Raw genomic sequence first — 23,384 nt, 5'->3', positions numbered from 1 at the left:
GTTTTTCTTCCCCGCCACCACGCCAAATAAAACGTCGCGAGGCGGATTAACGACCTATATCACCCTCGGAAACGGAATAGCGAAAGTAAAGCTACACAATGGCTCGAGCAGCGGTTATTCCGCCGGCGTCGTCGCCTCAACGGACGTCGCGTACGGCCAAGCGGACCACCACGACTACAAGCAGGTCTGGGCCTACTAAACCTGCCGCGAAGACGACGAAAGCCAAGGCACCGATTTCAGCGACTGAGAGTAGAAAGCGAACTGCGCGGACTAATCTGTCAACTATGTGTAGGCCGGCCGATGACAATTCAGATGACGACACCGATGATGAGCTGGGGATGATTGATACCAAGGAGAAACCCTCGACGAAATCCAGGGGCAGGCCCACTGGACCGACTACAACCAGTGCGGGCCGCGGTAGGAAAGCTACGACTACTGCCTCTAGAAAGGCAGGAACTGCCGATGAAAATCAGGATCACGATGCACATACAGACGAGAAGAAGAGGCGGGTAGGAAGGCCGAGGGCAAAAGCGACTAAAGCTGCACAGCCGGGAACTGCTCCGAAGCAGAGGGGTAGGCCTAAAGGGTCAACGAATGCGAAATCGGCTTCATCGACCGCTGTGGATGCTCAGAAGGAGACCAGTGCCCAGACTGATATGGACACATCGTCTGAAGAAGGACCGAAGGAGCTGACTATCACGACCAACTCCGCAATCATGCGATCGAACCTTTTGCGAGGTCCTGCCAAAAAGAAGACGGTAACCTTTAAGGATGTGTCAGATTCAGAAGATACCTTGAGTGAACCATCGCCCCCGCCTGCTGGAAGAAGACGAGCAGCTACCACATCTGAACGTCCGGCTGGCCTTGGCGCGAAGCCTGCTCGGAAAGCTTCTACGACTGCTGGTAGAGGTCGCAAACCTGCCGCGACTAAGAAGGGCGCCGCAAAACCACTTTCACCGAAGAAGGCGACACAGGTGGCTAAAGGGATCTCCTCGTACGCGAGCTCAGATGGCGAGGATGATGAGCTCAGCGCCGCCAAAGACCAGACTAAGATACCGATCGACTCTCCTGGCAAACACGGATCAGGAAACACTGGATTAAGATCCCCAGTGAAACGAATCAACTTCACTTCGGGACAGCCTCGCAAAACTGTCGATGAGAACGGAGAACCCACGCTCAAACCACCCAAGTCGATTGATTTTAGCGATACCAATTTCATGTCTAGTCCCGCTCGCCGACCTCCCCCTTCTCCATTTAGCTACACTGTCAGAGAGACTCCACGACGCGGCGGTTTTGCTCTGCGCGACGATGCGAATCCTATTGTGCAGCCTAACCTCACACCAACGACCAACTCGCCCCTCAAGTTGTCGCCTAAGAAAGCGAATTTAGAGACACCAAGACGTGGAGATTTTGGCTTTCATGATGATTTGAGGCCGCTCTCCCAGCCGAATTTCACGCCTGGCCGTAACTCGCCCCTTAAATCGTCACCTAAGAAGGGTATTTTTGACGCTTCACTATTCTCACAGCCGTCTTTACCAGAAACCTCAACGCCTTTGAAACGAAGTTTACTCCAGAGCCCTGCCAAAAGGGTCGCCTCACCGTTCAAAAGTTCTTTGCTATCCAAAAGATCACCTGTGACTCAGCACTTGGAGTTTGACTCTGACAATGACGAAGAGACGAATGTCCTTTCCTCCAAAGCCGCAGGGTCCCCTTTTTGGAGGCATGACTCGGAGGAGACCATAGAAATGCCTGAAGAATCCGAATATTTCAACGAAACCCCAGTTTACCCACGTGTTACCGAAACTCCTGAGGCTGAAGCTGAAGCTGAAGTTGTTGACAAATCCAAGGTCAGATCGTATACACCTGAGAATGAGATCGAAGACGAGATTCGCGAGCTGCCCTTGGAGCATGATGGTGGCATTCGCGAAGAAGTGCTAGTAGACATGGGTGTGGACCATGTAGACATTCTCAGTGAGCCTGACGTAGACGCCGAACATATTACCGACGACTTTGAAGAGCCTACGGGGCGTGCTACCCTGGATCGCGACAGTACTGCTGAAAGCGAAGGATATGGTGAAGATATCTATGAGCTTTTCGAAGGCCAAAACGCAATTGTTGAGAATATCCTTATGGAGGACCGGCTCAATGCACAGCAGGACTACGTTGAGGAGCAATTTGAAGAATACAACCTAGAGACCTCTCAAGAACACACGGTATGTCTTGAAGTCGCTGAGGAGAATGCCTATGCTTCTGGTCCGGATATGGAGACTGCAAGTGAATCCGGAGAGCTTGAACCAGTTTCCGACGACGATAGGAACCCAGTGGCACTGGGTGTAGAGGAGGACATTGCTGCTCTCGAGGTGCAACATGGTGATGAGTCTGAAGACCAGAGCTACGAATCTGAGGCTGATTACCCAGCCGAAGAGTTGCAAGAGCCAATAGAGTTCTCTAGTCGTGAAAGCATGCTTGAGGGGCTTGAAGACGTCTTCACTGAAGGCCCCACCACTGAAGTGCGCGGAGATGTCATGGGGACAGAGAGCCCTGCTCAGGTTTCACCAGCTGTGGGTAGTCATAACATTGACGCTCACAACGAATATGATGAAGAAGTTGACGTCCTCGATGATTACAAATTCGATGAGGAGGAGGCTACACTAGTGGCATTTGATACCCCTAGGAGAACGCCTAGACTAACGCCTGGGCGGACTTCCCGACGGACTCAACGACGGACACCTGGCAGAACATCTGGAGAGACGCCTAGTCAGGCGCCTCGAGAGATGCCTCGACAAACGCCTCAGCGGACACCGGGCAGGATATCTAGGCAGATGCCTGGACAGATATCCGAGGAAATGCCGAGACCCACGCCGAGAGTACCTAGACAAACACCTCGACGGACACCGGGCAGGACCTCTACAAGGACACCTAGACAGGTATCTGAGGAAAAGCGTGAACCGATGCCGAGACAAGTGCCTAGACAAACCCCTAGTCCGATGCCTACAGAGTGCACGGTTTCCCCTCAGGTATTCACCCCTTACGAAATTGAAGAACCACCGACTCCTCATTTTCCGATCTTCTTTCCGTCGTTTCCAAGCTTCTTTCCGTCGTTCGCGCCTCCCGGCTTCCCTGAAGAGTACCGCGATAATGTAGAGGAAACTATGAACGTTGGCGCCGGTGATCTCACACCTGACGCTAGTATTTCCGCACAGGACGTTCGTCCCTCCCCTCAGCCCGAGCCTCATGTTCCAAGTTCAGAGAAAGGAAGGCGTAACCGTCCCCGCTTCACACTCTTGGCAGAGCAACTTAGTCAGTGGAAGGCGACTAGTCCTGAGAAGGCTGAGCCAAGGCGTTCAGGGCGCCGAGGCATCTTCTCTTTGTCGGGTAATCTGAGCCGGCCCAGAGATGACAATAGCGTTCATGAAGATGTATCTTACCCTGATCTCTCAGCCGAGCCACAATCCCCAGTCGCTGAACTCCAACCGAATGATGATATTGCGGCCACCGAAGAGGAGGGTCACCAGGAAGAGCCAGAAATGGGTCGCTGTGCTTTTGAAGACTTAGAGAAATCTCCTGGACTTCCTATGTTTGAGATATTCAGCGACCAGGATCCTGAAGAGCTTGATCAAGTTGAGACCCATGATGATACACGGGTCTCCATTGTTTTTGAGAGTCCAGTACGTCCGGCTGCTTCTGTTCAGGAACTTTTGGAGGACGACAAAGAAAATTATGATGTTCAACTTCCCGCTCCTGTCACGCCAGTGCGAATGAAGACCATTCCCACGCAGACATTCCATACGGTATCCAAGGTACCTTTGAAGCCAGAAGGAGAGATATCGCCTTTGAAGATGTCCCGCAAGAGAGGCCGTTCCCTTTCCATAACTTCACCAACACGCTCCTCTCCTAGACTACGCAATTCAATTATTCCTCCCCGAGACGAGACATTTGATTCCCACCCGCCTCGCAAGGCGCCAAGACTATCATATAGCACCATGCCGCAATTGCAGCCGAACAGATCGAGAAGCAGCTCCAGGGCTCAGGATACAGCAAGAGGGGGTGGCCGCGCAAAGGCTCCTCCACGTTCTCCTAGCCCCGCCAAGTCACCTCGCAGACGTAGCAGCATCTACCAACCGACATACACAGGGCCTCTGCAAGGAGCTGTCGTGTATGTGGACGTGCATACAACCGAAGGAGAAGATGCAAGTGGCATCTTTGTGGAACTTTTGCAGCAAATGGGTGCCAGATGCATCAAGAATTGGTCTTGGAATCCTCGCTCAAGCGTGGCCCCCTATGAACAGACAGACTCAAGGGAGGGCAAAGTTGGTATTACCCATGTTGTATACAAAGACGGTGGTGTACGGACTATGGAGAAGGTTCGGCACGCCCGAGGTGTGGTCAAATGTGTAGGTGTCGGCTGGGTTCTGGAGTATGTACACCCGTAACAAACTGCTGGCGATTTCACGTGTACTAACTGAGATTTAGTTGCGAAAGAGAGAGCAAGTGGCTTGACGAGACCCAGTATACCGTTGATAGCTCAATTATCCCGCGCGGTGGAGCCAAGCGCAGAAAGAGCATGGAGCCCCGCGCTCTCAGCAATATCAACGGAACTCTTGTACAAGCCGATACAACATCAGCGGGTAGCAGACGGTCTGGTGTGGGTGCTGTTAGTGATGCCGGGCGGTTTGCCACATCCACTCCTCACGAAGCGCCTTCAACTCCAAAGAGGAATAGAAAGTCTGGAGCTGGCCATCCGGAAGCAGATCAGAAATATTTCCAAACACCTAAAACCCCTGGTTTTACTATCGACATGGACGCCATTGGCATGTCTCCTGCCACCCCTTTCTTCCTATCTCAGCGGTCTAAACTTGTCCAACAAACTTGTCCTCCAAAGCAACTCCGACAGGGTCTTTTCTCCAACTCAGGTCCAAGTGAGGAGCAGTCGCAGAAGCTGCGGGCGAAACTGGAGGCAGCTAGACGGAAAAGCCTTGCCTTCAAGCCCAAGATTGGTAACCGGCTGGTAGAATAATCCGTTTGCTTTAGTTTCTTTGTTGTCTCTGTGCATTTGAATTGCGCTGGGTCTGGACCAGGTCATTTATTATGTTTTATCATACCCCTTAGCAGTTGATGTTGTACTGTATCAATGCCAATTGGATATCTTTATTTTTCAGTTTGTTTTCCATAAGTTGCTCAGGTGCGGTGATAGACCGTGTCAACCATCACAAACCACCATCTATACACCCGCCCACGCAAGCATATACCACAGTTTCCAACATGATACCCCTAACAATCCCAAAACTAGAGAGAAAAAGCATACTTCTAGTACAACGCCGAAATAAACCCAACGCAACATTGCAACATAACTACCCCCATCTTATTCATTCACTTCGCCTCAAATTAACCTTATATAAAACAACCACCCCTGCCCTCCCCTCCCTTCCCCACCACCACCCCCCACAGACTCAAAGAGAAACAAAGACCCAAATCCCAAAAAGAAAAACAAAAAATGTATACCGAAAACAACTCCCAAACTTACTCCCAACTCCCCCCATCCTACCCCCGCTCCTTCCTCTCAGAAGCCCTAACAACTTACCTCCTCATCGAGAAAGACCAAAAAATCCACACCTCCTTAACCACCAATCCCCCAACCGACAACCTGGACAAGGAAATCCTCACCCACCGCATGTCAAGCCTAGCCCTCTTCTGCCTCCTCTATCCCTACGAACGATACCTCTCTTTCCTCCGGGGCTGGCACTATGGTTTCGAGACTCTGGACTTGGATTTGAGGGGGTTGTTCGGCTGGTCGAGGTATGGGGATGCGGGTGGCGAGGCGTTGATGGGGTTCTATCCTCGTTGTCGGGTTCGGGGGTGGAGGAATGAGGACCTTGATGAGGGGTTTTTGGTAGATGTTTTGTTGGGGGCGGCAAGGTTTGGGAGGTTTAAGGTTTTTGAAGATTTGGGGTGGAGGGTGCTTGCTTCTTGCCCGGTTGTTGATGTAGTGGATATTGTGAGGGAGGTTGTGGAGGGGTGTGGTTGTGGGAATTATACGAAGAAGGATGACATGAAGAAAAATGAGATGGAAAAGGAGGTAAGAGGTGAGAGTCAGGAGAAGGGTGAGGATGAGAGTGATGGTGAGGAGAAAAAAGAGGCTGAGAAAGGAAAGGAGGAGGAGAAAGAGAAGGGGAAGAAGAAGGTGGAATATGTGCAGATCGAGATGAATGTTCATGACTTTGAACACTTGGTGTCGGAGGGTTTGTTGAATTATATGAATACTGTTGGTATGAGTGCTACGGGCACAGCCATGGATCGGGATCTTCGTCGGTGTATCAAGAAGGCTATGGAGTGGTTTGCGTAATAGGTTACTTGATCTGTATGGATACTCTCCTGTCCTGTCCTTGTCTGGTGGTAATCACTTGGATTGGGTCCAGGATGTTGTTGGATACAAAATATTGACTTTTCCTTCGTTCCCATAATCATTTTATTCGTGCCTTTTGTTTCTTTTGAATTGTAGGCGGTTGTAAAGGTAAATTAAGCAGAAGACATATCCGAAATATACCCTGTCGTTAGATCGAGTTTGTCTCTTCGTCCATTTCGCGGTAGAACCCAGCCACTAAAAATGCCAACTCCAATGCCTGTTTCTCATTCAACCGTGGATCACAGAATGTTGTGTACCGCTCGCTCAGATTCTCCTCAGTCAAACCGCCAGCACCACCGACACACTCCGTGACGGCCTCTCCAGTTAATTCGAGATGCATGCCACCAAGGAAAGAGCCAGCAGCCCTGTGGATTTCTAAGGCTTGGCGTAATTCGGAAAGGATGTCGGTGAAATGGCGAGTCTTGACACCAGACGGCGTGGATTGCGTGTTGCCGTGCATGGGGTCACACTGCCAGACCGGTAGATGGCCGGAGGCCTGAACAGCCGCAATGTGGCCGGGGAGGTGCTGAGCGATCTTCTGTGCACCATAACGGGAGATAAGAGTAACTTTACCGATCTCGCGAGTGGGATTCACGACATCGAGGATGCGTACAAGTTCGTCTGGGTTCATGCTCGGACCGATCTTGATGCCGATGGGGTTGGTAATGCCGCGGAAGAACTCGATATGGGCGCCGTCGAGCTGGCGGGTGCGGTCACCAATCCAGAGGAAGTGGGCGGATGTAGCGAAGTAACTTTGAGGAGGCGCCGCAGCTGTGAATGCTCCTGGGGCTTGCGCCGGGTGACTAGTTTCGGTGGCTGGGTTCTTCAAGAGGCGGGTTAAGCTTTGCTCGTATTCGAGTAGGAGACCTTCGTGGCTTGTGTAGATGTCGACTGTTTCTACACCACGGTCGGTGTCAATCCCCACAGTTTGCATGAACCGCAGAGCATCCTTGACTCTGTTGACGATGCGCTCGTATTCCTCTTTGATGGTTGGCGTGATGACATGGCCGAGTCCCCAGTCCAGTGGGGAATGCAGATCGGCCAAGCCAGAGGTTAGTGACGCACGCATATAATTGAGTGTCGCAGCAGAATGGAAGTATGCGGAGACTAGCCGTGACGGGTCTGGATTGCGAGACTCAGGCGTGGCATCGAAGCCATTGATGTTGTCTCCACGGAACGAGGGCATCTCAACGCCGTTGACAACTTCCATAGGACTCGACCGTGGCCTGGTAATGTTAGACTCATACGATGCCATTCTGATGTAGGGTTTAACCTAGAGATAGGATAACAATACTCACTTGGCAAACTGTCCTGCGATCCGTGCAATACGGACGACTGGTTTATTGGCACCTAGATACTGTGAATATTGGTCAACGGCAGAATGGTTGTGAAGCCATACCCCAAATCAAAACCAAGCTCATCTGCAAGAGCAACTTTACTTTAGCTTCGATCATATCTTGGGTACAGTAGTCAAACAGCTCGGCACAGTCTCCTATTACTGGGGTCAGCCTCTCATTCAGCATTAATAGACGGCTGAGGGCCTTACCTCCTTGGAGAACAAATGCCTTGCCCAGAGCCACATTTTTTAAGTTCTTCTTCAGATTGGTGATCTGTTTAATTCAATAAGTACATTACTAGCCATATATCCCAGGACAATGGATATCGACGAGGAATACCTCTTGTGTGGTCACCAGAGGAGGCAATTTCTGCAACTTGTCAAGAGATGCTTGAACACCTTCGGCGTCATCGTAAATGACATCTTGCTTGATGGGCTTTGAAGTCCAAGCTAGGGGAGATTACAATGTCAGCTTCCGTGGCGGCTATACATATACGAAGGGGAAAATGTCATATCCGGGAGGACGCACAGCTTGGAGTCCAAGGATCCATGATGTGGAGTCTAACTATCGACGGCTACCAAAATGATTCGATATACACAGTCTGATGGATTTGATGGGGTTTCTGTTGAGAATTCAACAAACCGATTGCCAGATGATAATTGTCTGACTGACCGAGGAGTCACACGAATTGGCAAACACAAAGAAGAAAAATGAACGAATCCGGTTATTCACGGGGTCAAGCCTGAGTCACTTGTCCACTCTGCCATTCTGCCACTAGGCCGAATCGGGCACTGGGAAAGTTTAAGATTGGCTTATCGGCGTCATTCCTTCACAATCAACCCCATCTCCATCTTATCAAAACATCCAACTTCTTCAACGACTGCCGTTCCTGCTGATCCAATTCCCCATAGTTAACTCTAGACTCCACATAAGCTTTTGACTAAGCCCACCCTTTAAGATCACTGACAATGTCTGACTCCATCCCCTCTGCCCACCCTGGCCCAGACGCTGTTGACCAGCACCGCCCCGCAAATGCCGAAGACCGCAAAGCCGCCGCTGCCCTTTCCTCTCTGAATACGAATGAAATCGGCGCGGACTCCGGCACCAAGCCGCCTTCATCCGCGGACCAGGAGGCATTGGGAAAGGCGATGAGTCGGTTGGAGATCGCTGCGGGGCAGGACACGGGGAAGAGGACGGCTGAGGCACAGAAGGAGTCAGAGGTGGTGAGGAAGAAAGCTGTGAAAGTTACCTCGGAAGATGTTAACCTCTTGGTACGTCTACGATTTGCTGCATGTTCTTCGACTAATATCAGAGGGCTCATCTGACAATGCAACTATGGCTGCAGGTCGAACAATTGGATTTGACTAAAATCAAGGCGACCGAGCTCTTGAAATCCAATAATGGCGATGCCAAGCAGGCGATCAAGGCTTTCATTACTCCAGCCATTGGAGCTTGATTTTCTAAGTGCTAGCTAATCTTAAATTGAAAGGTAATGAATACTAGGATGTATGGCCAGTGACCAAATGCTGTTTAAGCACGAATGTGGGCAACCAAGGAGTCTTATCGGCTACTTGCGCTAATGACGTTATATGAACTGATGACCTGAGTTGTGTTAATCCGATTAAATAGAATTGTATCTATGGTGTGTATCCTATGCGCATGTCGTAGACCTCATGAGATCGTGGCAGTCTAGCTCCTGTGGTATATGCTATGCACATCTAAATCAACCCTTCATCGCGGATCCTCCTCTTCTGGTTGATCCTTCTTCTCAATTCCCTTGTCCTCGTAAATCGACCACAGCAAGAGCCAACCTATCAGTGACTCCATTGCCAGGGCCCACCAGATGCCACCCACCATGTTATTCTTGAATCCTAACCCCAAGCCCCATCCCCCGATAAGAGGCCCGAGGGTGCGTGCGCCGCTAGCGATGCTTTGAGCCACGCCATGAACGGTCCCTAAAACACGAGGGTCCGTAACGCTGTTATTTACAAGGATGATCGCGGCAGGGAGGGAAAATGTTCGAGAAACAACCTGAAGCCCCACAACAATAGTAAATACGGGCCACACCAGCCACGGGAATCTTGGTATTAGTACGATAAACGGCATGAGTGCGTAGGATAGAGGCGAAAATGGCAGAAAAGCGCGGAAGCAAGTTAAGGTCCCCAAACGGGACTGAACTCGAGGATAGACGAGGATCTGCAGGGGAAGGCCAATGATCCCAATAATAGCAGTAGCAAGACCGACTCGAGAGGAGGGCAAACCGAGGCCACCGCCAAAGTGGAAGAAGCCATTTCGGCTACCCTCTGAGGCTCTCGGGGCTGGCAAGAATACAAATGTCATAGCGTTAAAGGCGCTAGTATGGAATGCTAGTAAGAAGTGTACCAGTAAGGTGAGCAGAACATTAGACGTCCAAATTTGACGGAAGCCTGGACGTTCCCCATGAGGTCGAATACGTGAGCGCACTGGGCTAGAGCGTACTGATCTGCTAGCTACGCTTCCATCGATGTATAGAGATTCGTCGTCTTCATGGTTGATAAGGGGACGGTAATACTGAGGGACACGGCGTCGGGAAAGGGTTTTGGAAAGCCTTTTCCCCAACTTGCGGCCCCAGTCGCTTCTGTGTCGCGTAACTTCATGCGTCTAGTCGCTTGTTCAGCAGTCTGCCTTAAACCTAACCATCTTTCGTGGCACATACCTCATCAAGTCCGAGAAACACGGCCGCTAACGAAGCGAAGATAAAGATGGCACTGAGAAGATTGGGAAGGGCGAATGGCCAATGTAGCATCCACCCCACACCGTCCTTTCCTCCTAGCAACGACCCAGGTCCGAACAGATGCGGGTAGTTCTTCACGGGGTCGGCCAGCATGCCTCCTAACACAGGACCAATAATGACACCGATATTGAAACACATCGGCAATAGCAGAAATGCCCGAGACTGGTATCTATGATTGGTTGTTAATCGCTTTGTAATTGAGACTAAAATGTCTGGCGCTTAAGTCGCTGTGAGAAACTCACTTTTTCTCTTGGATAATTTCAGCAATCATCGTTCTCATTACCCCAACATTACTATTCAGAACACCGCCTATGATTCGGAACACCACCGCAACCGCAAATGATCTTGAAAATCCGAATCCGAGGGAGGAAATACATGTCCCCAGTAGGCCGATCATAAGAACCCTTTTCCTGCCCATCCATTCAGTATCGGCCAATCGGCCCCACCAAATAGCCGTCACAAATTGTGCAGCAGTGAAACTACCCTGTAATATGCCTGCTTGTGCAGAGATAGTCGAGTCAGGAAGGGAGGGATCAAAAGACCGAAGCTGGTAGAACATATATGCTTGCAAAGACGTCTGAGCCAGCGGCTCTGACAAACGAGCAAAAGTCAGGATGGCAAGTTGACCCCTTTTAGGCAATGAGCTCCATGTGACTGGTTTCTCGCTGGATGATTCAGCCGCATCATTGTCAGTGTCGTCGTCGTCTTCGCTATCATCGGAAATACCCCGAGGATATGAACGCCGGCGACTTATGGACGCGCCGGTCAGCGAACGGTCCTGAGTAGAATTACCATCGTAGATAACAGTATCTACGCTCTCGCTATCATCATGATGCTCATCGAGGGCATCGTAGTTGCGAGGTGTGGAAGCCAAACTATTATTGCCTTCTAGCGGTGACTGGAGTTGAGAGTCGTTATTCTCGCTCGTAATAATGGTATCTACATCGTCGATAGGGCGAGGTTGAATTTCACGCAATCGACTTGATCCCATCAAAAAGAAACAATAGTGGAAGGTATTTAATTATGCTTGATAGAGATTGACATCTAATGATAGGTATGGGAATAAAATATAGGGAATCGGTGGCGACTTTTGTATAGGAAGGAAGGTTTTGGTTTAGTCGGGGAAGAAGATTTAAGCAAAACCATGGCGACATATACGCTATACCCATTTAGGGCTATCAGATCGGAGTCACGGGTGGGTCCCAAGGAACAGTGGTATTGTGTATTACACGCAAATATCCAAACCCAATCCTAACACACACGAACAATGCCTAACATACACCAATGTACCCAGACTCGAAACGCCATTTCCAGAGAACAGATGAGAGTCGAAATAAAGAGAGGACAAGGTCGAGTGACGAGCTCGAAGTCTGACGGAGACCCTAGAGGTCAATCAACGCCCAGACTGATCTCAAGTAACTAAGACCTTTGCCAAGAGCATCCTGAGAACCGTCAACGCTCAGAGATGAGCAGATCTTTTTGCCGGACATGATCCTTGCCTGAAAAGAAAAAATGAACGACACTCAGTACAGGGACATACACATTCAAGGCCGTCTTGAACCTGGCTTGATCTGTGCTTTCCACTTGTCAGGATAGTAAGGAGGATAAGAGAGAATGAAGAGACAAAAAGGGAGAAATAGTACAAAAAAAGACGAAGAAAAAGATAGGAAAAGAAAGAGGAAAGGGAGAAAGTGAAAGGAGAAAGGGGGATTAAAATCAGTTGTTGGATAGGAAAACAAATACCCAGTCAATTATCCTAACAGTCAATTGCGATTGCTGTCACCCGTCACATCCATCGTACTCTCAATTCCTTCCCATGGAAGATCCTCATCATCGTCAATATCGTAGTCTGTTTCAGCATTTTTGTGTGCCGATTTATCAGTCGTACCAGTCACATCAGCGGCTCTTGCCGTTTCCACATCAATTCCTATTGATTGGAGAGTCACCTCCATTTCTTGCTCGGTCATCTCCTGTCCCCTAGACTTCTGTCCCTCGAGAACATCGTATAGTGCATAGATCTGGTCGGCCTTCATGTCGACATCTTTCAACAGCTTCTCGATCTTTGCAGAAAGCGATTTCCTCTGGCGCTTACTCAATGACGCGTCCAGTTTGTTGTACGCCCCCTGGTACGTCACGAGTTGCATCTTTAGATGTGAAAGCTCGTCCTCCAAAGCCTTGAGTACCGTAGCAAGGGCAACCGCTGGCGGTTGTGCAGGTCGCATGGTAGGTTCTTCATTGTAGATTGAAGGTTCTGGCATACGCTCTGACACTGGAATAGGTTTAGGAACCTTGACTGCCTCTCGAGTATGGACACAAGAGTTGCCGGGAATGGAGCGCTTGCACACAGTGCAGTTCTTTCCATTATGTTGGGTAGCGCTATCCAGTGCTCGCTGCGCGGACTCGGGCAATCGTGCCGGATTTTCAGCTACCAAATCAGCACGATAGAGCGTGATGTCGGGCAGGATAAATGCCGACGTCATATCTTCGGAAATCTGGCGCCTCCGGCGAGGGGTGACGGAATGGTCCGAGTGTCGCCTAGGACGTTCGATAGGCCCTGACAGGTTACTATCCCCTTCACCCACACTAGCTTTAGAGGTTGCTGTCACGTCGCCCATAGCCGAGGCCGGCCTAGTAGGGATTTCCTTGGGTTCTTTCAATGACGATTTCCGAGGCGCTGTCGACTTTGACGCGCTTCGGCGAGTTGTATTCTCGGTTTCATTTGAGGTGTGATCCTTTGACGTATTTGGTTGTCTTCGTTTGCGCGCCAGTCTCTCTTCTTCCAGTGTCTTTCGCAGCTGGGCAATTTCACGTTCCTATGGACAACGTAAGCTTTTTGATCGACTAGATAAAATCCCGGGCATTACTTACATCGATAAAGCTCAGCAATGTCACGTCTTGCTCCGCACCAGAGGGCTTTTTGCTGTTCCCGGTTGCATCAACGGTCGATTCGACAGGCTCTGTGACGTCTACTTCTTCCACGACCACTCGCTTAACACGTTGCTTGCCCGTGTTCGGTTTCTTGGCTTGGATGCGCTGTCCTGATCTGCTGGCACTGGATGAAGATGGTTCCCTCGATCGCGATACGTCAATAGAGAACAAGGCCTCATCCGCCCGCTCCTTCTCAAGTCGTGAAACCTCCTTGTCAACCTGAGAGGAAATTCTCGCCTTGGAATCTTCCCGGCGTCCAACCTTCGATCGTGTACTCTTGCTGGTGAATTCCTTGGTTCCCCGACTCACATTCTTACTATGCTGAGTATTTTCTTGGCTGGACTCCGTGCTTGCTTCGGATGCGGATGTCTGTTCTGATTGTAAAGCCTCTTCACGCTTCCTTGCGAACGGGGCAAGTTTCGCCAGCTGGGACTTCAGCTCCGCATTCTCATGCCGAAGTTCCTCAATCTCATTCTTAAGATCCTGAGACTCAAGGTAAGCTACCCCTAGTTGAGAGACCGCCATATCTCGTTCCCGGTTTAGTCTCTTCAACGCCGCCTCCTGAATTTCTACCTTGCGTTCTACAACGTCCAGTTTGTTCTGCAGAGCCAAGTTGGTAGCCTCAAGTTCTATTGCAGTGCGTTAGCGCTAGAAGAAAGGTACTTTGCGGAATTAATACTGACTTCGATTCTCATTAGTCAAGCGATCCTTCCGGTGGTCATCGTCGTCGGTGTCGTATTTCGCCCGGCTATGTTTATCCTTCGGGCGGGGTTTGCCTGCTTTGAGAGACGCATTTTCGCTCTTAACCTCTTCGATCTTCCTTTCAGCTTCCGCCTTAGCTCTTTCAAGCTCCGAGACCTTATCCTGGAGGAGCCTCAGGGATACAAACAGGGCCTTCTCATCTTCCGGGATTGGGACAGCGTCAAGGGGGACATGGTCACGCGTCAAAGACACGTCGGTAGCATCATGAGGCGAAACAAAACGTGTTGTGCGTGTCCGGTTTTGACGCGTAAAAACCGGTGTGCCGTCTTCGTAAACGCCTGAAACTAATTCTGAAAGGTTGGGAAGATCGGGCAGAAGGAACGACTGCAGAGTAGCAGTATCGCCAGCCGTATTCATATATGCCAGCCGCGAATTGGAGGGTTGCTTCCCTCTTCTAATCTCTCGAGCATATGCCTCCTGTGACGCTCGTTCCACGGCATCGGCGATCTGATGACTTCCAAAGCGCGTCGCACGCGCGTTGTTCGCGGCTGCCGGTGGCCGCTCATCGCCGAGAAAAGAGCCATCGTATGAGTCGCGTACCTTTGCATGCATGTCGGATAGCGTCCGTCGTTGGCTATTGGACTTGGATTTGGAGGTCTGCGGGTCCACATTTTCTTTCTGAGCGAGACTAGCCTGCCTCAGTTGAGCATCCTTGCGAAGGTTCTCGCTGACTGCCCTTCGTGATGTGTTGCGCATGGCCGGCTTTTGGGGCGTAAAAGTAGGATAGTCGAGTCTCACTGCGGGAGACGAAGACCGGACACTGTTCTCAATGCTCATATATGAATTTCGCGAATCGTCCAGCCGACGCGCGGGTTTTGAGGCTCCCCTTCCTACTTCTACAGAGAATTCATCGTCCTCGGCGATCTCATCCTCCTCCGAAGAACCAGCCTGCGAGAATTCGGGGAAGTAGCGCTCTAGCATCGAGGAGTTGATAGCGTAGTCGGGTTCTTCTTTATGATGAGATTCACGAAGAGAGTTTCCAAAGTTTTCCTTCATATCCGGAAGCTTAGGGCTGTGGCCGACTTCTTTGGTGGACGCGAAGGCCTCGTGCTCAAGGTCGAAGTCCGACCCGAATGACGCGAAACTGTTAGCAGTGTGCTCGCGCGACATGATTGTAGGCGTGAAATGGAGTATCCGAATGCGATATTAAGGTAGGGGATTAAGCACAATGATAGATACGATTCCGTGTGAGCCATCAAATGAAGACGCTCCAAACGTCAAGTGTCGAAGCGGAATGCCGGGAACACTTAGACGGCGCGTCGCCCACCGCGACTTCCAAGTCCCAACGGAGAGCAGGGATACTCAACACAAGAGAAATTTATGTTTTAATTGGGTGCAATGTATGCGGTAGTAATTCAAGGGTTTCTGCAGTCAACTCAATGGCATGACTGAATACACTGTACGTGTAAATTGCGTCGAGATGGATCTGGCGGGTTGAAATTGAGGTGGTTGGGTTGAGTTGTTGGCTAGTAGTTTGTTTACTTTCGGGTGGAGTCCAACTGCCATCGGTGCGACCGCCTTTCGTCTAGCCTCCAACTGTTCCAGGTACTACTCTGTACAACTGTCAAATTGAAATGTATAAAAAGCAGAATCTCTGGCTATATCCATTTCTCCTCGTTTATATGCTCAGTAAAATCATACAAACCGCTCCTCTTTATATACATGCAGAGGTTTGAATAAGAACCGTAAACAATGCCACCTGAACGCCACGCTAGCTGAAGTAAAACTAAGGTCCTGGGGGGGAAGAAGATGAGTAATAAAAAGGCAGAGCGAGAGTGCACTATTGATAACAATAAAGCAGCTATACATGAAAAACTAAACATCGTTAGGGCGTAATGTTGGTGTAGGTGATGTCAGGGAATAATAGACAAAATATTGACTAAGTAGAGACATAAGTAGGTGAAATAAGGCTAAGATTCACGATGCGTATCTCGGTTTTCTGATGGGCTATGTTCCTCATGACGGGGATTAGTTGGCGTCGTAGGGGTGTTGTTCACAGGGCTGGCGAGCTCGATTTGGATTGTTGGTAGAGGAGTCAGTTCACGTAAGTGCGGGTGGTTACCTCGCTCCGCAGTTGGGCTTTCATACGGGGGCGCATCTCCCCAGTCCAAATGTTCGTAATCCGGAGGAGGTATGTGAAGATTTCCCACATCCACTTCACCGGTGCTCGGAATCATAGAGCGGGTAGAAGCAGCGTGTGATTGAACCGGGGTCAAGGCGTCTTGTTCGGATCCACCAGTTGCTGTGGAATTGGCAGATGAGTAGGATTCGCCCCGCGAATGTACGTTTGTCAAACTTGATGTGGATGAACGGTTGGAAGTGTCGGTGTTCATAGTAGCAGCGTTCGACAGGAGAGGGCGAGAATCCGCATCAGGCGAACTAGTGCGCATGCGCGATCCATCGTGTCGCACATAACCTAACTCAGCATAGCTGACACTCGAAATACGCCTGTCCCGACCTCGACTTGGTTGTTCTGCCAAATTCAACGCAGAAGACAAAGTAGAGTTGCTACCGTTGGCAGAAGAGCGACTCTGTACTCGAGTACGACTCTCCATCCGAAGCTGCTCAAGACGAATGTAATCTCCACGGGCACGGGCGTCACGACGCTCCTCTCGTCGGGCCTCCCGTTCGGCTATCTCCTGTCTCCGTTGCTGGCGGACTTGGTATAGAGCTTCCATTCTTTCCTCCCTGCGCGACTCCTCTTCCTCGGCAGTCTCAGGGAATTCGACGACGACATCCATACCACCCCGCTCCCCCTCTCGCGCAATGACCTGCTCTGTAGGTTTTGGGCTTGATGAATAGGGGGGAAGTGTGATGATAGAGCGGATTGAAGTTTCCCGGCGAACTGTACTATTAGTATTCATTTCTGATGGTCCCTGTGTAGGCCGGCTATTTGAACCGCTTTCATCTCGATTCGACGATGATCCGTCATTCGGAACCTGACCGTACGATGCTCCAACATGCCATCGATTCCATTTGTCTTTCAAAAATTTTCCGGGGATATATTTGGGGCGACAGTTCATGCGACGAAGGGCGCGCAAGGTAAAATAAGTCATCAGAATGAGGGCTAATACGAAGACGATGCACGCAGCACACTGTCCACATGACTTTGTCAGCAAAGTCGGAGAAAAAGATCGAGACCGAACTCGATCACTAAACCCTCCGGGAGATGCACTTACGATGATAAAGATATTATTCCTGTGTGCAGTGTCGTTTCGAGCTTCCTTATTGTTGTCTGCGCCAACCGTTTCGTTGAGACGGGCGACAAGCCGTCCATGTTGACGAGGGATATACATTCTCGGCAATCCCAGCCAGAAAGGGATTCAAAGAACCTTGACCAGTTGGTTCTTAGCAAGTCAACATGCGGAATGTGGGCCTATTCGATGAATGTATAATTCATGGTTGGCGTGTCAAGACAGGTAAGACAGAGAGAATGTCCTCTGTAGATTTTAGGCAAAAGTGACACCAGCGGAATTGGCGGATGGCTGGGCAGGCTGAGCCAGGCTCGGCGAAGATATGGTAGATGACAGGCGCCGAGCGAGCACTGGCATTCAACCAACCCCCGCTACACAAGATCAGCGTCCGTTTATATATGGAGGCGAGTGAGGATGAGATCATTCAGTACAAATGAAAGTAGTTCAGCAGAAAATCTACGGCAGAAAAGAAGACGAGGAAGTAAGGAGTGGAGTCTCCCAGTCTATTCATTGTCCGTACAGAGTAATATTATGGTAGGCTAGGGGATTACGAGTAGATCGAGTAAGACTCCGGTACTGTATTGTAACAATATTTTTAGAATATAATTTACGGGATTCAGAAGCTTATCGTGGAGAAGTTCAAAGCAACACCAATAGCCTGATAGCACATTGGATCAGATACTTTGTCAATGACAGGTCTTTATAACTCGTGTCGGTTGGGCATTTAGATACCTACAGGAAAAGGTTCATGTCCAGGGAGTTTTCTGCACCACCTTTTCGTGCGGCCCGTGCGTTTGGCTTACGGCTACTATATCCGCTATTGTACACACATAAGTACGTCGCCTAAATGAAGCTATCGAGCCCCTTAATTCCTCGCACCCCCTCATACATACTACACACAAGCACATATGAGAGAATTGGCGATGGCGGAGATGTTCAACGTGCGGTTCAGGCCCGATCAGGTTCAATAAGCGACATTGTAGACTGTCGCTAAACCCAGGGCGCCTAAGCAGTGCATCAGGCTCAGCTGGACCATTAGGATTAAATTATTAATACGTTGCACTTTTCGCTCTCGTTCTGTGGTTCTGCGGGTGAGGCAACGCTTTAGGTTACAACAGTGTACTGTAGTTTAGTTATTTGATCCGCTTACTAACTGGATTTCTTATGTATGTAGTACGGATAATCAACATCACGCATTCGTCAACCTGAGAGGCTTGGGCAATATAGCTGTTCTTGAGCTAACAGCACCTATGAAAGGTTAACTGTAAGGGTATAAAACTAGGCAGCTAGGTAAGGACTAAGGATGTGAGCCTAACAGCAGCAAGAGTAACACATAGGTCGCAACATGTCACATGTCCACCATGTAAACTAATCTTTGGAAGTTAGATGGACTCGTATACTCTATGAATTATTCATTGTTGGATATTAGTGGGCAGGTACCGATTTCTTACAGCTATTTGGGGTAGGGGATATGTTTCTGCCATGGACGGAGTTGTAGCACTAGCCTGGGCTGCATAATTATATACATGTGCCAACTATTGTATACTTGGTCTGTAAAGTGTTTATAGTAACCACACCCAATACCAATGATCTGCCTGCTATGGATCTACAATATGCCGTATTACAAGTACTATACATTAAGGACTCTTTATGTCAGGTCCAAGAAGTATACGGGATAGAATACTGTCAACTAGGTAAGACGCTAGGGTGATCAGAAGTAGAGATATACAGTATTTCTAGAACAGGAATTACTTTTCCGCCTTTACAATAATAAACCTTTTTAAAGCTGGAGATTCTCCATATATTGTGTGCGGATCCTTCATTAAAAATATGACTGGAGGATGGTCTGATATTCCTCAGCAATAGCCGAATTGCTTATGCATATCAGACAATGAGTACCTTAAGAGTCCTTAGACTGGATCACCATCTAATCCGTGACACTTCATATGCCCCAACTAATTGTTTCTGTCCATCTCTCCATGGTATGATTGCTTCTCCAGATACAGTCTGGGCGGCTGAGCCTTTCTGTGTTCCCATCACGCAGTAGAGCATACCATTAGCAGCGGGTACTGTAAGCCATAGCCTTCAATATAACTGAGGCCTAGTTCGGCGCCCATGTATCCCTATACTTCAGGCAGGAACCAGACAGATAGGCTCTCGTGATATGGATTCCTAATTTCCTGTTGGTGACAGGTGTTGGGCCGTTAGTACTGGACGGTCCTGGCCGCAACCCCAGTGCTAAAATATTTTTTGCTAGGGCTTAGCAATATTTACACCTCTACCTAAATATATATTGGATAATCATGAGTTATATAAAACTTTCTATCCATTTTAAATAGTCTCAGGAACCAGCTAGATAAGACCCAAGTAAATCAACTAACCCTAGCAGCAGTGCCATAGCAGATCCTTTGGCATTTTATTACAAGTATATACTAAGATAGTAAATTTCAACCAATCAGACCATGTTAGCTCAGGGTTTGTTACACAGCTCAACAGTGTTCTTGTAAAGGATTCCTCCTGGGATTAGCAATTCGATACAATAGATCTTTCCACTAGGTAAAAAGACCTACTATGATCATCTCCGATCGGAGTTGATCTCACACAAGCGCGGTATATATAGTATCGCGACATGCCATCGTGGCCTTAAGCCTAAGGCTTACCCGTGACAGGTTTATCATCTCTGGACTGGATTGGATGACTTTCATTGAAAAGGTGAATATAAATTCAATGCATTTGAATTTTTCAACCAATCAGAGCATGTTAGCTCAGGGGAAGAGCGGTAAGTTTGCTACATAATTGAAAATTGGCAGAATAAAAATGCTAATCCAAATATAGCCGGGCTCATAACCCGGAGGTCCTCGGATCGAAACCGAGACATGCTAATTTTTTTCTTTTTTTTTTGGGTATTTATTACCTCTATATATAATGGTAATAACTCCCTAGGCTTACTTTTTTATTTAGTCGTACTAAATATTGGCATTCTAATATATAATGCATCAGAAGGCATATATCACATTGTCTTGTAGGCTACCGTGTTGTTACTGTTAGGGCAAGCAACGGAGGCAGCAGGTCACGTGTTGGTGAACATCATGGTCTACACACGTATAATGTTAAATAAAGGTTCTATTTCATCTGCATAGCTTTTATAGTCTTGTACAGAGACAAGAATTTTCTTGGATAGCTTCCACCTACTAGTAGACCGATTGCCCTCATTAAGTGTAGATACACACATCTATCTAGTCAACTGATAGTGGTACAGACCTATAGAGATAGTCAGAAGTCTCTGAATAAATGCATTGAGGGGAAAAATCCGCTGCTAAATTAGAAAACAGAAAGAACAATGAGATAGGCCATTAAGTAAAAAATGGGGCTGCTATCTGATCAGCCAATATTCCCTTCCGGACGTTGAATGGTGTATATATCTGGGACTGGATATACTGGTCTCCTGTATTGCCCTATCTAACACTGCAAGCATACCATTTATAATCCTGCTTAACCAAGCCAACAATGGCTTAGCAGCGGAAGTGGGAGTGGATAAAGAGTAAAATACCACCATTAAGATAATGCTGACTGGCTTTCTAAAGTTATTAGTGATCAGTAGAGAGCAGGGGTGGCGTGCTTTGCATCCAGGGACCGCGCTCCCTGTTGAGATATGAGTCTGGCAGAGGCCTGCAAATTAGCCGGGCCTCCGCGTACAAGCTTCTTCAGGCTCTGTTCATTAACCCTCATGGTGTACTCCAATAATTGCGGGATCTGAGATACGTATTAGAAGCAATCTTCAAGTGATGTGTAGGCCTTTATAAGGTGAGTTCATGTGAACTCTATTTAAAGCTACTGCATTTGCTATCTTTGAAACTACTGTTTAGCTTCAAGACGCACCTCTTCAGTACCCACTTGTAAATCATCTCCCTCTCCATAATGTAAACATACATAAAAGAGATATACTGTAGAAGGAAAGCCTGGGGGAAAGCTGATCTGCTTTTAGGCTCCCCCAATAGCAGATTGTTGGTGAGTATAGAATTGTCAGTGAATATACCTAGCAAAAACAGGTGACATTGCCATTTCCTTTTTTTGTCAGCTGGCTCTGGTATAAAGGCTTCTGTTAACCCCCTATTCGTCTTCTTTCCACCCACATCTTTTTCCATCCATCTCCTCGCCTCCTGCTCCTCATAATCAACACCCCCACTCCACCAGCGTAAATACCTTACCCTTCTGTTACCACCTCTTGCGTTTACCTTTTGTATTCCTCTCCTTTACCTCTTTCCCTGCCACGTTCTCTGCCTCTATTTTATTCTTCTTTCTATCTTGCGACATTTTTGTTCCTTTTCCATCCTCATACCCTTCTCTGTTATCTCTTTCCTGCTCTTCTTTTCGCCACCAGCCGCCCTTTACGCAACATTCCAGACGCTGACCCCCTCAATTTCCAACGTCCCTTCACGTGCCTCGTCAAGCGTGGAATGAAAAAAGCCGAGGGAGGTATCTGATCTCTGTCGGCTTCACAACATCAGATGTATCACTACATTAGATGTACCCGAAGCAAAGATTTCCACTCCACGGCAGCTCTTGGTATGAGGATGAACAGGTCTTTTCTTTTGAGCTCTATGTGTGTCTGGTTAGATCCAGACATATGGGTGCTTGAAGCAAGAGACTGTGTCACTTTGTCCAGAGCTCCACATAATAGATTGCATCCAGGAGATTGTGACAGATATCTTCTTCACGTGAGCCTGTCACAACGGAATTGGAGAAGAAATCACGCTCTACTAGAACATGCCGGGAGTGTTGACACATCCACTCCATGGGAGTCCTTGGTTGCCGAAGTTCAGAAGCGCTCTCTTCATCAGCTGTACCCTCTATAGGCGTCACTGGAATTGAAGTGTAGCAACACTGCTTCACCAGTGTTACTTAGGAGATTTGATACATCAAATCTATGGAGACACTGGGATGGCACAGGCAGCAAATTTCTGGTCCACAGAGAACAGTGGAGGGGATCGAGCTGGAAGGGCTGGCGAATTCTGTACATAGCTTGCGTAGTATCTCGCACTAGTCTATATAGTTCTAAACTTAGTAGCGGGAAAGCGAGGCCCCCGTCAAGCAGACTGGCAGTGCTAGGTAGTTGGAGGAGAGTCTACTACGTAATAATAAGAGATGTATCCCTAGACTTGGTGTTTCTAATTGTCCAGAGACTTGAGATGCTTTGTATTGCCCACCCCCAGTATCGGAAGATACTGGCATCAGATGACCAGATATCGAGCAGAAGAAACAACCAGACTCATATTCAAAGCTATGAAGGTTACTAAAGCTCTTGTTTCCCCTAGACGTTGTACCTCCCTCATTATAACCTTGATGAAGACACGATACAATCAAGCAGAACCTCCCCTAAGTATCTATAACCCCATAATAGCCACAGCAAAAAGAGCGGAAGCCGGTAGTAATTGATTGGGATAAATGGCACCGAATCAAGCTCCTGTCAGTCGCTAAATCCCATGTCAGAAGTTTGCAGAATAGCACCTGTGCGTTGTACGTTATGATATGCTTCGAATACTCTCCGGTGCGTCACCTTTAAACAAGATTGTTACTTCTAGCCTGAGGCTAGCAGAGGATGCTTAAATCGGGGAAGGCGTGGCCTCTCACAACAACAGCAATTTACACGACTTACCGCATTGGCAGGTAGTATACTCGGTACAAGAAGCGAAATAGACAGAGCATGACTAGGGTCTATCCGGATATTTATGTATATGGAGATGAGGAAAGCATTCGAAGAGCACACCTACGAGCTGTCGGTGGCAGGTTACTATCAAATGGTGGGCAAAAGCTCGGTGCAACCCTGGCCGAGCCAATTCTACGGTTCCTCCTATCTTTACATAGGATCAACCTTCACACCGTTGTATGCGCATTTGAATATATCTACCGCGCTAGAAGGGTCAGTTAACTCTATTTTCTGTTTAGCCACCAGAAAGGCAATATGTCATTACAGTAAGCTTTTTATT

At 48.6% G+C, this 23,384-nt stretch overlaps 7 protein-coding genes and 1 non-coding gene across 8 annotated transcripts; 4 read left to right on the top strand and 4 right to left on the bottom strand.

Moving 5' to 3' along the window:
• Positions 1-98: 98 nt before the first annotated feature.
• BDW43DRAFT_296014 (uncharacterized protein) lies at positions 99-5,017 on the top strand (the record flags this gene model as incomplete). Its single annotated transcript, XM_032044152.1, has 6 exons — positions 99-145; positions 185-509; positions 549-1,793; positions 1,848-3,743; positions 3,780-4,417; positions 4,474-5,017. 6 exons carry the CDS (start codon positions 99-101, stop codon positions 5,015-5,017), a joined length of 4,695 nt encoding a protein of 1,564 aa, XP_031906470.1.
• Positions 5,018-5,494: 477 nt separating this feature from the next.
• Positions 5,495-6,343, top strand: BDW43DRAFT_305405 (uncharacterized protein; the record flags this gene model as incomplete). Its single annotated transcript, XM_032045790.1, has 1 exon — positions 5,495-6,343. The coding sequence occupies one exon, from the start codon at positions 5,495-5,497 to the stop codon at positions 6,341-6,343; it is 849 nt and encodes a 282-aa protein (XP_031906469.1).
• A 104-nt stretch (positions 6,344-6,447) lies between these two features.
• On the bottom strand, positions 6,448-8,399 carry BDW43DRAFT_9175 (3-deoxy-7-phosphoheptulonate synthase class II). The gene is made up of 6 exons (XM_032050702.1): positions 8,269-8,399; positions 8,080-8,189; positions 7,950-8,013; positions 7,803-7,895; positions 7,702-7,753; positions 6,448-7,629 (listed from the first exon to the last, which is right to left on the bottom strand). Exons 1-6 carry the CDS (start codon positions 8,288-8,290, stop codon positions 6,552-6,554), a joined length of 1,419 nt encoding a protein of 472 aa, XP_031906468.1. The 5' UTR covers positions 8,291-8,399; the 3' UTR covers positions 6,448-6,551.
• Positions 8,400-8,708: 309 nt separating this feature from the next.
• On the top strand, positions 8,709-9,196 carry BDW43DRAFT_305403 (huntingtin-interacting protein K; the record flags this gene model as incomplete). The annotated part of the gene is made up of 2 exons (XM_032045789.1): positions 8,709-9,011; positions 9,086-9,196. The coding sequence occupies 2 exons, from the start codon at positions 8,709-8,711 to the stop codon at positions 9,194-9,196; spliced, it is 414 nt and encodes a 137-aa protein (XP_031906467.1).
• A 275-nt stretch (positions 9,197-9,471) lies between these two features.
• BDW43DRAFT_296012 (uncharacterized protein) lies at positions 9,472-15,313 on the bottom strand (the record flags this gene model as incomplete). Its single annotated transcript, XM_032044151.1, has 7 exons — positions 9,472-10,380; positions 10,436-10,682; positions 10,756-11,493; position 11,672; positions 12,315-13,326; positions 13,382-14,070; positions 14,125-15,313. The coding sequence occupies 7 exons, from the start codon at positions 15,311-15,313 to the stop codon at positions 9,472-9,474; spliced, it is 4,785 nt and encodes a 1,594-aa protein (XP_031906466.1).
• A 389-nt stretch (positions 15,314-15,702) lies between these two features.
• BDW43DRAFT_258725 (uncharacterized protein) lies at positions 15,703-17,857 on the bottom strand. The gene is made up of 2 exons (XM_032040006.1): positions 17,383-17,857; positions 15,703-17,298 (listed from the first exon to the last, which is right to left on the bottom strand). Exons 1-2 carry the CDS (start codon positions 17,497-17,499, stop codon positions 16,114-16,116), a joined length of 1,302 nt encoding a protein of 433 aa, XP_031906465.1. The 5' UTR covers positions 17,500-17,857; the 3' UTR covers positions 15,703-16,113.
• Positions 17,276-17,857, bottom strand: BDW43DRAFT_258724 (uncharacterized protein). Its single transcript, XM_032040005.1, has one exon. The coding sequence runs from the start codon at positions 17,819-17,821 to the stop codon at positions 17,600-17,602; it is 222 nt and encodes a 73-aa protein (XP_031906464.1). The 5' UTR covers positions 17,822-17,857; the 3' UTR covers positions 17,276-17,599.
• A 2,294-nt stretch (positions 17,858-20,151) lies between these two features.
• Positions 20,152-20,279, top strand: BDW43DRAFT_t3. Its single transcript has one exon. It is a non-coding gene; the product is annotated as a tRNA-Ser (tRNA).
• The last annotated feature ends 3,105 nt before the right edge of the window (positions 20,280-23,384 follow it).

This window comes from Aspergillus alliaceus (genome assembly GCF_009176365.1).
Source record: "Aspergillus alliaceus strain CBS 536.65 unplaced genomic scaffold BDW43scaffold_1, whole genome shotgun sequence".
Classification (NCBI taxonomy): domain Eukaryota; kingdom Fungi; phylum Ascomycota; class Eurotiomycetes; order Eurotiales; family Aspergillaceae; genus Aspergillus; species Aspergillus alliaceus.
The sequence above is the reverse complement of the archived record's forward strand: the minus strand, read 5'-3'. Positions and strand labels throughout refer to the sequence as shown.